General features: G+C 40.9%; 1 protein-coding gene and 2 long non-coding RNA genes across 4 annotated transcripts; 1 reads left to right on the forward strand and 2 right to left on the reverse strand.

The window, feature by feature from the left end:
• Window positions 1-2,237: 2,237 nt before the first annotated feature.
• Window positions 2,238-9,451, reverse strand: LOC110039767 (uncharacterized). Of its 2 annotated transcripts, none has more exons than XM_020744920.2 (3): window positions 9,330-9,451; window positions 4,316-4,899; window positions 2,238-3,726 (listed from the first exon to the last, which is right to left on the reverse strand). In XM_020744920.2, exons 2-3 carry the CDS (start codon window positions 4,734-4,736, stop codon window positions 2,891-2,893), a joined length of 1,257 nt encoding a protein of 418 aa, XP_020600579.2. In that variant the 5' UTR covers window positions 4,737-4,899; window positions 9,330-9,451; the 3' UTR covers window positions 2,238-2,890. The 2 variants fall into 2 exon arrangements, with proteins under 2 accessions (XP_020600579.2, XP_020600578.2); XM_020744919.2 differs by lacking the exon at window positions 9,330-9,451 and adding an exon at window positions 8,693-9,316.
• An 85-nt stretch (window positions 9,452-9,536) lies between these two features.
• On the forward strand, window positions 9,537-10,528 carry LOC110039768 (uncharacterized). Its single transcript, XR_016204557.1, has 2 exons — window positions 9,537-9,640; window positions 10,185-10,528. It is a non-coding gene; the product is annotated as an uncharacterized LOC110039768 (long non-coding RNA).
• Window positions 10,154-12,300, reverse strand: LOC110039769 (uncharacterized). The gene is made up of 4 exons (XR_002295567.2): window positions 12,155-12,300; window positions 11,284-11,400; window positions 10,687-10,866; window positions 10,154-10,213 (listed from the first exon to the last, which is right to left on the reverse strand). It is a non-coding gene; the product is annotated as an uncharacterized LOC110039769 (long non-coding RNA).
• Window positions 12,301-12,668: the final 368 nt, after the last annotated feature.

Raw genomic sequence — 12,668 nt, forward strand, 5'->3', positions numbered from 1 at the left:
GCCCAGATGGTCAAAGTAAGTTACAGGTGTTTGCACTTTTTTCCGGCCGCCATGTTGGTGGAGCACAGAGCTCAACCAACATGGCGGCTCCATATTTGCACAAAACATTTCGACGAATATCTGAAGTTTGGGAATACACAGAGACCCAAAACTTGAAGAGGTGTCTTCTTTATCTGTCTCCAATAATATTAAAATTTCTTGACTTTATCCACTAAATAGTTTTCGATTTATTTTTTCGTTGCGTGACGGTGACAACCATCTATAAGTTGACCGAGGAAATAAGTGGACTGGACATCCAATCACTGGGGACAGAGTAGGAGTCGGGTAGCCTGCAAGCAGGCTCTCTAGTCGAGGATGGGAGAAAAGAAGGCAAGAAAGGAGGAGAGGGCCAAGGGGAGAGGACAACCTCGTTCCTAGGGTCTTTTCATGTCCATGGGAACGAGGCTGGGGAGAGGACGCTCCGATCGACCCCCACTGCATTACCCCCTCGGTCACTTCACTGTCCGCCAGTTCCTTCTCCGGCTGCCCTTCCAGCCGTGGTCAGACCCTTCTAAACGGAGTCTGTTCACGGGCTAGACTCGAGAGTCGTAATCCGAAGCTCAGAGCAATACGATCCAGCTCACAGTTAAAATCAAACCAACGAAATTGGTAGCAGAACACCGATTCTGCTTATCACTCCTTCCCTTACCAGTTATGATCGAGTGAAAATTAGATTGTCAGAGTGCAAGCAGAAGCCGAAGAATAAACCAATCAAAATACATGAGAACTAGCATTGTGATCGATTTGTTCTTCCACTTCTGCTTCCCACTTCGACAAACTGTCCCATTTTTGATTTTCACTACGTCTGAAGTGTGAATAATTGGGAAATTTGTTGCCTCTTGGTAGCGTTTTGAAATAAAGGTACGGTAACCTTTATTACCCTTGGTCGTCACGTTGTGTTACATTGTGTGTCACCGTCAAATGTTGGTTTGTTTGTTTGTTTTGGTATCCGCGAATAGTCGGGGTGACTAAACTACTATAGGACAAAATCATCAACCATAGATATAGACAATCGACATTCCAATTTTGTGCATCAAAAATTTGAGAATCACGGTTCTTCTTAGCCAATTGGCTTGCCTAAAAAGTTTACGATATAATTCTTTTATTAACGTTTTAAGAAGAAGTATAAGCAGCACCACTTAAATATTTAAATTATAGTTAATGATAATATACATGAAAAAATTACTCGATTCTGATTGGGTGAGAGCAGTGCAGGTCAACTGTGAAACCGGTGCAAAAAGTGTAACACCTGCAGTGCAAATTACACATCGTAATTCTGGATTATGATTGGCTGAAAGACAATGGGAAATTTTCTAAGCCAATGATATCAAGTAAGATGATGACGAAAATTTTGTGCCGAAACTATGAAAAAGTTCTCTCGAATGAGAAAAAAGGGCTTCAAGAAAGATCTTCCGGCACCTTCACGCGAATTTTTTCATGTTTATATTATTAATAAGTAATCATACGGTTTTACTCGTTCAATTTGGAATTAATTTGCACTTGTGAGTTTTCAAAAAGCTGAAATTGCATTCGCCGAAACGGCTCGCGCTTTTTGAAAAACTCACTCGTGCAAGTTAATTCCAAATTGAACGCAAAACCGTATGATTACCTATACCAATAGCAATTTGTAGCTATGCGATGTATATATATTTTTCTATAATGGATTTTCAGTGATGTATTCTTCACAATTCTTCGGTAATGTATTTTTGTTCTACAGCATTTAGCTTAACATGGTGGTAACAAGCTAGAAAATTAGATTCTAACACTAGTGCCAGTTAAGGCTTGCCGCAAGTTGCTCAGCAACTTTTTGGCAACTTTTCGTATTTCGAGCAACTTTTTTTTGTTTCGAGCAACTGTTTGCATTCTGAGCAATTTCTAGTTTTCTAGATATTGGAGCAGCCTTTAGGGCTTTAATTGGCCATGCTTCCATATTTTACAATGCTTCAGTAGACAATTTGTGAATTTCCTGTGAAAAAGGAGCAGTTCCTCCCCCCTGGGGCAGATCATGGGCAAAGATGTATGCAGCCGGGCTGCTAGGTCAGCGTTTTTTTTTTAAAGAAAATCCAAAATGGCGGACGAAGATTCACGCTCCACAGATTCGAGTGTTTCAGGTTACGAAAGTCATTCAGATCCTTTGAGGGTAGCCGCAGAAGCAGGGGCAAGACTGAGTACTCCAGCGAAAATGAAAATGGTTAGAATTCTTGACCGTGAACAGCAACGACAATTTTATTGGTTCATAATAGAATTTTTACAAGATCAATATTGTTATATTGATATTGATGCGTAGTATTCACTCATACGTATTGTGAACAAATTTATTCAGCGACGCTGGTTACCGGGCAAAATTGCACAAAAATACTCAGACATTTTACTTTTGTTGTACAGATTTCATATTTTTGCATCAGACCAAATAAAAGAAGAGAGAAACAAAAAAAGGTTTTGCTTTTAGTAGCAACTTTCGTTACAAAAAGCAACTTTTGACTTTTTTTGGAGCAACTTTTGAGCAACTTTTTGAGACATTTCGGGAAACTTTTTGGGAAATCTCGAGCAACTTGTGGCAAGCCCTAGTGCCAGTGATAGTCAAATTGTGACGTCACGTCATCCTCCACCCCCCCCCCCTGTTATTTAAGCAAAAAAAAACTTTCTTTGGTCCCCTTTCCACCTTCCTCTTTGAGCATTTAAGTATCCGTCACTGGGAAGGAGGGTGGGACTGGGGACAACGGAAGGTGCTAAGATGGAACGTTTTCTGAGCTGTTCGAGTTCGCTAAGCTGGGCTCTGAAAGTGTACCATACTGTAAAATTTAGCATTCAACTATTCTCAACAGTTCATGGATTTGCAACGGAGAAACGTTTAACAATGTATATTACTGTCCCATCCAGTGGTGTTCTGAGTTCTTGTGAAACAAAGCTCTTTGCTAGCTGAGTAATGTACGAGGCATTTCTTTCGCAGATATGGCTCCACAACCAGGCCAAGTAACCCGGCCACGAATCCGCCGACTGCATTACCGACTGTCAGCAGTCCCAGGGCAAACTCTTTCTCCTCGGGCGCAACATGACCCGAGACGGCATGGGGCGAGTGCAAGACCAGCATTCCAGCAACCAGACCAAGGGTAAAGCAGAGGAAGATTACTATCCACATGTACCAGACGAAATGATACCAGGATTCTAACAGGAAAAAAATAAGATGCGCTAGCTCAATCAACGCGAACACCCATGTCCTCTTGCACCTCAAGACCTCCAGGGAGTCAGACGGCAGGCACGAGAGTATAAACAGATGGCTTCTCCCGAGGAACTTGCCGATTTCATAGGAGAAGAGGTAGTAAAGGAAGTGATCGCGAGGAGGGACTTTGGAATTGGGGACGATCGTGGTAATCACGGATGAATTGGACAGGTACTCTGCAAAGAAGCTCAGTAGAAGTGGAATGATGTACGGAAGAATTTTCACACCGATTCTCAGCTTTTCCCCACAGATGGACGATTGAATGTCAGTCGCGAATTGGTCCTTGCTGTCAGAAGTGGATGGTATAATTGTGTACTCCACCTGGATGCGCTCCTTGCGTCTACTGTTGGAGCCGTTTGTGATGTAGCTCTTGTCCAGAATTGCATAGAACACAAGGAGCAGTAGAGGCAACGGGATCACTGCCATGATGGCAGTCTTCGGTGCGCAGCAAGTCCATGTTGTGATCCCTGAGGAATGAACAAGCCGATCAATGTTGACTTTCTCATTAGACCGTAAATAAATTGACTTCTATATATAGCTAATGATAATATAAAAATGAGATTTAAGAGCAAACCTGGTACGGATTGAGGGTCAGAAGCTTAAGGAGGGGACGCCGAAAGACACGTTATAGTCTTTCTTTTCTCTACTGGTCTACTTCTAATAAGCTATCTATCAACAGAGGTCAGGAGTACGAGTTCTGAGAGTTCGGTGAGATTTTCTCCAGACAATGGCCAGAAATAGAAATCTCTAGAATAAAATGGTGTCTTCTTAAGGTTAAATCCATCGATTGAAGGGTTAAAACGGAGTCTTCGTGCGAAAACATTCACATGAAAGTGTGTTCCACCTACATGCAGGTTCATCTTCATACAAATCAGACTTACTTTCATGAGAAAGGTTTCGCACGAAGAGTCGCTTTGTAACAAAGGCACAAAGTAACTCGGAAATGGCCTATTTGTATGGCTTCGTGGCTTTGAATGTTGTTGGTCCTGTTGGGATTACATGAATTAATCATCGTAGCTTAATGGCCAACTTCTTAATTGGGAATATTTCTCTTACCTGTGTAGTAAAGTGGAGGGACTAGACAAGCCATTCCAGTGCCTGCCACGAAAGCACTTATGTAAGTTCGTGGATAAAACGATGTGAGGCCAAGAAATGTAATTTCAGAAGTCCCTGTAGCCAAAGAATTTAACGCAATTCCTACCAGCTTTACTTTGATATTTTCAACGAATACGATGAGAACAAGTGCCAGAGTCATGCACAGAGCGACGAAGGACACCCTTACGACGTAAGGAATTTTTTGAATAAACCAGGGCGCGATAATTTTTATGATCATCAGAGGTGCAATTAGGCAAATGAGGATTGTGGCTGTTGGCAGTTTTAGGCCACTGAGAATGTCCTGTGATGCTATGAGAAGCATTTCTTGGTTGAAGAAAGTGAAGGTCCCAAAGACGCAGAAACAAAGTGTAATCCTGCTCATATTTGAGTCGGTACTTGGCGACGTTTAGCCCCACGTCCAGGCGGAATCTTTTGCTCGTGATATTAGTGGATACAAACTGTGTGGAGTCGCTCCAAGCCGGTTGATAAATCTGCTACACGTCTGCAGAGGCGTTACAAATCGTGGTATGTTTTTAAGCCGTCATCTACAAAACAACAACACGAGAACCTCATGCAAATGTAAATTGTGCGTTTTCCCAGTGGAGAACGTGAACCAGTCAAGATTTCCATTTCAGTGGAACTTAACGTTATTTTTACAGATAAAGAAACACTTAATACATCGATTTAGATCCAGAGATACTTGAAATTCTTAAGTAGAACTATCTTATATAAAAAGTATTACTCCAGCAAGCAATGTAAGTTAACGTTCGTGTTAAAAAAAGTAGTTCCTCTTTTTTGTGAGCTTGAAATGCCTATTATTTTGCTAGTGAAATGTGAAAAGACTATTTTATTTACTTTAAACGTCATCTAGGCTACACTCCGAAAAATATATATATAAAATTAATTAAAATAACAAAATAACACGTAAACATAAACATGCACGTAACATGATGGAATGACTCTTGTCTTATCCGTGCAGCCTTCATTGGAAGTGATGAACATGAAGTAAATAATAAACTTATCCCTCTCGCTTTTGCTGCCATTTTTCTTCTTTACGTAGACTACGAGTAATCCCTCTTTCGCTTAGTCCGTCGTGAGTAACGCGAAAGAAAACCGCGAGAAAAAAATGGCCGCGCGAAATCCTGGGGGCGAGGAGCGCGCGAAAGGAGGATTTCGCGCGGCCATTTTTTTTCTCGCGGTTTTCTTTCGCGTTACGCGCGACGGACTAAGCGAAAGAGGGATTACTCGTAGTCTATTCTTTACGCATTCTTCGCGCCACATTCGATGGACAAAGAAGATAACAGTGCGATCAAAGAATTCTAAATTAATTATTTCCGGTGTTTTCGCTAAGGTTTCATGTGCATATTTGAACTTTACCATTCGAGTTCGAACTAAAAAGGGGTTGATTTTAGGTCAAAGACCAAACAAATCAGTTCAAAATAGCGTAGTTTGCGTCAAGCATTGACTACTAGTGCCTGCTACAACACGACTTTGTGCGGTCGAAGATTTTTCAGCTTACGTAACACGTGGGAATGGAGCTGAATGGCGTCGATGTAGCCACAGGCGGCCCAAGCTCACAATGCGAGGAGTTTTTTTTTTTTTTTAATCTTTATGCGAACGTTCAGCGCGCGAAACGTGACACGGTTACCGCCGACATCTACTATTACATAACGACCGAATTTGGTTACGCGAAACGTGACCTTCGCCTTGCAGTATGTGGTGGTGTTGTGTTACAACGGTTTGAATTTATAAAGGTTTGTATGGGGAAAAACGGTAATCGACATTATAGCTGAAATTTCGGTATTTTTGCAATAAGAATGACTCACCTCAATGCCTTGTTGTCTTTTCTATTGTCATCTCGCTTCTCAGCTCGATCCGAAGCTATTTAAGCAAGTTGTCGCTTTTTGGTTTTCCTCTACTAAGAAAGAGTAAAGGCTACACACTCGATTCTGGACTGACCCCCGCTCGAAGCGAAAAAAAAAACACTGAAATCCCGCCAGCCGCCCCAATTCCTCCGCAGAATCATAGTACAGGTTTAAGCGCTCCCTTGCAGTTAAATTCCAAGCCAAATTCATCTCCACAGCGCACGATACAAAGCTCTGAATCGAAGAAAGCTAACCATCCGGAATCAGTGATCATGCTGCCCGCACCATTTGTGGACACATTCGAAACCCGAGCGGAATGCCGGGCTAACAAATTGACCCTGACCAGGGGAAGGGAGCGCACAGTTCTCGACAAGCCAGGTACTTTGCTCCACGGTCCTCTGGGAAGATTTTTGTCCAGGCCGCCGACGGAGCATTGTTGTGACAAGCCAATCAAAGCAACGACTAGACGTGTTTACAAATGTGAGATACTTTGATAACTCTCAGAGAAAACCCTTCACGCGATCTCGAATAGATACATTTTCCTACTGGACATGCTAGCTTCATCCCATATAATCACATCAATAGCCTTCACACGGTCGCAAACCAGAGAGTTACACAAAGATCGGTCGATAACCTGCCGCCAAGGCAATTCGGCTGTCATCAACCCATAAAATGAATGGACCGTCGACGCAACTCCACGGTCGTAAACTTGGCAGGCGATACCGCTCGAACATATCACACCTATCTTTCTTCCACGTGCTTTTGCAACTGATAGGATTCGTTTAATCACTTCACTTTTCCCAACTCCAGCTTGGCCGGTGATCAGAAGGTTGTGCCCCTTGGCAGCAAATGTAACTATTCGTTCCTGATCAGCGTTTAGTTTTATCCTGTAAAGCATTTGAACGAAATCAAGATGCGAACGATTTTTAGACGTGCGAAAATTTAAACGCGATCTGTTGGCACCGGTGTCCGTCCTGAAACCTGCTTCAAATATTTTCTTTGCTACGGAAAAGTACACCGTTAAAGGACAAAATTTGATACTGAAAAACTGCTAAATCTAGAGTAAGACATAATATGGCTGTGATGCAACAAAACTAAAGCAAATTTCCTTAGCTATTATGACATGTGCCGCGAATATTCAGTAATATTCAGTGCATACTTACATGTTGGCTAACGACCTTCATTCCTCTACACTTTGCAAAGTAGTATCTCCACAAACAAACCGTCTATTTCAGATCTTCAAAAGATCTTAACATAAACTAGATGAGCTCTGTTGATGATAGTGACCCACGAAGAATGTATCTATTCGAGATCGCGTGAAGGGTTTTCTCTGAGAGTTATCAAAGTATCTCACATTTGTAAACACGTCTAGTCGTTGCTTTGATTGGCTTGTCACAACAATGCTCCGTCGGCGGCCTGGACAAAAATCTTCCCAGAGGACCGTGGAGCAAAGTACCTGGCTTGTCGAGAACTGTGCGCTCCCTTCCCCTGGTCAGGGTCAATTTGTTAGCCCGGCATTCCGCTCGGGTTTCGAATGTGTCCACAAATGGTGCGGGCAGCATGATCACTGATTCCGGATGGTTAGCTTTCTTCGATTCAGAGCTTTGTATCGTGCGCTGTGGAGATGAATTTGGCTTGGAATTTAACTGCAAGGGAGCGCTTAAACCTGTACTATGATTCTGCGGAGGAATTGGGGCGGCTGGCGGGATTTCAGTGTTTTTTTTTTCGCTTCGAGCGGGGGTCAGTCCAGAATCGAGTGTGTGGCCTTTACTCTTTCTTAGTAGAGGAAAACCAAAAAGCGACAACTTGCTTAAATAGCTTCGGATCGAGCTGAGAAGCGAGATGACAATAGAAAAGACAACAAGGCATTGAGGTGAGTCATTCTTATTGCAAAAATACCGAAATTTCAGCTATAATGTCGATTACCGTTTTTCCCCATACAAACCTTTATAAATTCAAACCGTTGTAACACAACACCACCACATACTGCAAGGCGAAGGTCACGTTTCGCGTAACCAAATTCGGTCGTTATGTAATAGTAGATGTCGGCGGTAACCGTGTCACGTTTCGCGCGCTGAACGTTCGCATAAAGATTAAAAAAAAAAAAAAACTCCTCGCATTGTGAGCTTGGGCCGCCTGTGATGTAGCCGACAGGAAGTGATTAAAAAACGGCAAATCGAAGAGAAATAGGTCCGAATTCCAAATAACAGAGAGTTCGAATATTTACCGAACGTAGGTAGTAGGTTATAAATCAGAATCTCAATGGACGTTGTTGTCGCCGGCATGTAGCGTTACCCGAGACAATGCGACCGCGAGCCCAAATCAACCTCGAGCGGTTTTCTTTTGTCCCGAAAACAAAAATAGATTGTAGGAAATAAAATGCGCGAATGTTTAATATCGTTAAACTTTTCTCTGACTCAGTAGATAGTCAACTAGATTCATGTCACTCACTATTTGGTCAAGACAATCTTACCTTGATAATCGGCAATGGGACACAGCAAATAACGTGACTTGCCATCAAATTTACCATAGTTTGGGGGACTGTGCAAGATCCCAGCCAGGGTCCTTTGGATAATATGTTGCGTAAGACTACAAGATGGCGCGAGCCGCCATTGAGGTGAGCCTGTTATTAAAATGTCCTGATGTTAACTGCTAAGACAATCTATATTCACATATTTTTCTTGCTACAATCTATATTTTTGGGGGACAAAATATAGATAAAGAAGAAGAAAAAAATTGGCTTGTCTCGTGGTTGACTCGCGGTTAACTCGTGACTCGAGGTTGACTTGGGCGCCAGGAGTGCTCGGCCGCCGCAACTCTCGCCGTCGATCATTTTGGGTTACGTAATACCAGAATTGATTTGAAAAACTCGAAGCAGCTTTTGAAAGATATATTTCGGCACGACTTATGACATCTTTCAGTTTGTAGTTATGCTATCTTCTTTTACAGGATTATTTATTGCAATTTCCGTAAAGTGAATGAAGATGGTATAAGTCACGCCAAAACAAAGTTTCCTCGTGCTTTCCAAGATTTCAATCGTAACTGGACTGAGCTAATAAATTGTCGAAACCGGACAGTACATTTCAACAAATCTGAAAGAATTTACCTACCCTATAGTTTTTCCAGTCGAGCATCCAAAATGAGGAAAAATGTTCCCTCCTTCCAGTGGTGCAAAATATTTCGGTTTCGCTGCGGCGTAATGAAGTGAACTGGACTCGTATGGAAATTTTGCTGTTTACATCAGTCTGGAATATCCCAATATATTAGGACATCTGTGATGTCACGAAACTCGCGTTTCAACCAATGAGAATGCATGTTTTGGTTAGAGTGTTGTATTTCATAACAAACCAAGAAATTCAAGATGGCGGACAAAGAGAGTCGCGAATGCCTACATACGGCAGTGAATGCGGGTCGTCAGGAGGTATATATTTGTCCCAAATTGAGTTCAATACTGTCGAAATTATGAAATAAAAGGAAAGTTTGTGTTCGCGGTCTATGTCACAGACAATTCTTCCCAGATTATGCTCGGACCGAAGCATACGAGTGAGAAATTCTTGTTCTGGTATACAAAATACATGTATACTGAGCTAGAAAAATGAATCCAAAATTTTAGATGTGTTGTCAGATGCAGGGATAGTCAAGAATCTGTTAATATATTCTTTGTAAATCTGAAATTTCTCCATTTTGGTATTAATTTGAAATATTTCTTGCATCTATCTGTTGCTGTGCTAAAATATATCATATCAGATTTCCACGTTTAAATTGTGAAAGCTTACATATAATTGCTGACTTTAAGCAAGTTATTTACTCAAAAACATCAAAATATAATTCGTGGACAAGTTGAAAAGGAAACACTCACAATCCATCCACATGTCCCATGGTATTATTATATATTTATTTTAAGTAATATTTTTAAAAAAATGAGTCTTGAAAGTGAAATCCATTTTATTTTATTCACTCTTTAGATACTCTCAACCTTGGATGAATGCAGGACCTGAAACAAATCACAAACACTTAGAAGATTATTACATTGCTTACAGATGTCAATATTGTTACAAATGTTTTTTTAGTTTTAAAATACGAATTTAATTTGAATGTAGTTACCACTTTAGTCTCACTAAATAAGAGAGTGCCCTCAAGTGGGCTATTGACTCTTATATGTTGCCATGATTTTTTTTCTATTTTTCATTACATATTCTTAACCAAAGTGATATGTTTCCTGTTCACAACCAATAAATGTTTTGCATTAGTTTCACAGTTAGCAATGTTCAACACTTGACAATACATTCTAAACTCTTTTAACTTTTCAGTCTTTGTTTTCATAATGATTATTTTGCAAAAATATTACTTTCTGATACATTCAATCTTCATGAGGAGGAAAAGAATAATCATCTACTAGGAACAGCTGCAGTGTGTATAGTTTTTAAAAAATGCAAAAAAGAGTGCAGTGCCCTCCACAAACCTTACCTTACATGTTTGCATGGTCCTCAATGTCTGGTAAATGAGCACATACAATCTCCTCTACCTTTTGTGCCATTCCTCGAGATACTGATAGGAATCGTTGCACTACCCCCGGCCTGTCTGTTTCGCTGTCACCTCTGTGCTGTAGGTGGTTTTCAACTGGCTGTTGGCTCTCCAGTGATACAACTGCAACAAAGAAGTAATATAGATTTCAGTTTAAACCTTGGAAGAAGGAGCTCTGCCAAGGGTGACACATCTTAAACATTTAGCCTAAGTTTTTCAGGGTTATCAATTGCAGCCTTTCCCATTCAAAGTCATGATTGCTTGTTTCTTCTCAGTTGATATATTGTTATCTCTTTGGTGTTTTTCTTCCTTAGAGAACTATTTGCTTTCTTGGCTTCTGATAGCCTGCCTGGTTGACATTTCAGGTGGGTTTCACACATTACACAGTACAACTTTCACTGTGCGGATACCATGCATGTTTTGACAAGGGTGGCAATTTTAATCTAGCTTTTAAGGTACTTTTTTCCACAAATTAGTCGGCACTTGACACAAATAAAACATGGATGAACATTGGGTGAATCAATTAAAAGAAACACTTACCAAACTTTATCCACTTCACTGCTACTTCCACATTGCACTTGTGATCTTGAGTGTCTCTCCACAAATTCAACAAAGAGCCTGAAGTCTCTCATGGTGCAATTTCATGCCAAGATGAACCTAAAAAGGTCCATTTTCGTCAGCAACAAAGTGATAACCGGTCAAAAATAACACAAGTCAATTGTGTCACTCTCGAGTGTATTAAATGGAACAGCGATAGTGGTCTGACTTTTAGAAAAGTCAACCAAAAACTAGCTTGTCTACATTTACCATGAAGGCACTTGGCATGGCATCTTGTAAAACATGGACTGGAGTGGACTGGAGTGGAGTGGACTGGATTTGTATAACCAAGGTTTAAGCTGCTTGCACAAACTTCTGGCTAATTATATTGTGGGATAACGACCGGTTTTCTTTCAATACTGTTACGTTCTTGCTGCTTATTGTCCCCTGGGTGCAACAATCTTTAGCTTTTATTGCACAGTTTCCGATTTGATCTGCACGGAAAAAAATTCTGTACTGTTCTTGTTGCGCACTTTAATTTTAAATTATCATTTTTTTACAAATCCATGTTTTACAAATCCACCTTTTACAAATCCACCTTTTACAAATCCACCTTTTACAAATCCATGTTTTACAATTCCAACTTTTACAAATCCATGTTTTACAAATCCACCTTTTACAAATCCACCTTTTACAAATCCACCTTTTACAAATCCACTCCATGTTTTACAAATCCAGTCCACTCCATTTCAGTCAACGTTTTACAATACGGCACTTGGCATGATGAAAGTTTATCGACTTAAGGACTCAGGAAAAATACTGCGAGCTTCATGAAAAATACGTGAATACAAGAAAAAAAGCATTAATCACCTACCTTGAAAACGTGTCAGAAAATCGTCGTACATCGTTGCGTTTCTACGGCGCTAAACCACGTAAAACCTCGTCGTATCTCCTAACTAGCATCCAAAATGTTCGCTATTTCTAGCTAAAAGTCCCGGATGCGCGGTCATAAAAAGCACAGGACAGCGGATTTCTACTTTGCCCGGGGTTTTTGAAAAACGGCCGCCATTTTCCTTGAGAACAATAGCTTCGTGACGTCAAGGATGTCCCAATATATAGAGGACATTACACGGTGGCGAGAAGATATGAATTTTGTGTTCTCGTGGCAAAAACAATGTCTCACGAGTGAGCGCAGCGAACGAGTGAAATATGTTCTTGCCGTGAGAACATAAAATTCACATCTTCGAGCTAACGTGTAACGATTATGTTGTTTTTATTATATAGACGTACAGTTGACGACGTTTTTGACGATTTTCCGAAGATTTCTGACCACTTTCCGAAGATTTCCGAAAACTTTCCAAAACTTGAGGCCACAGGAACATTGCCGA

The sequence above is a fragment of the Orbicella faveolata genome, unplaced genomic scaffold (genome assembly GCF_042242905.1).
Source record: "Orbicella faveolata isolate gen_17 unplaced genomic scaffold, um_ofav_v1 contig_48, whole genome shotgun sequence".
In the NCBI taxonomy this organism is placed as follows: domain Eukaryota; kingdom Metazoa; phylum Cnidaria; class Anthozoa; order Scleractinia; family Merulinidae; genus Orbicella; species Orbicella faveolata.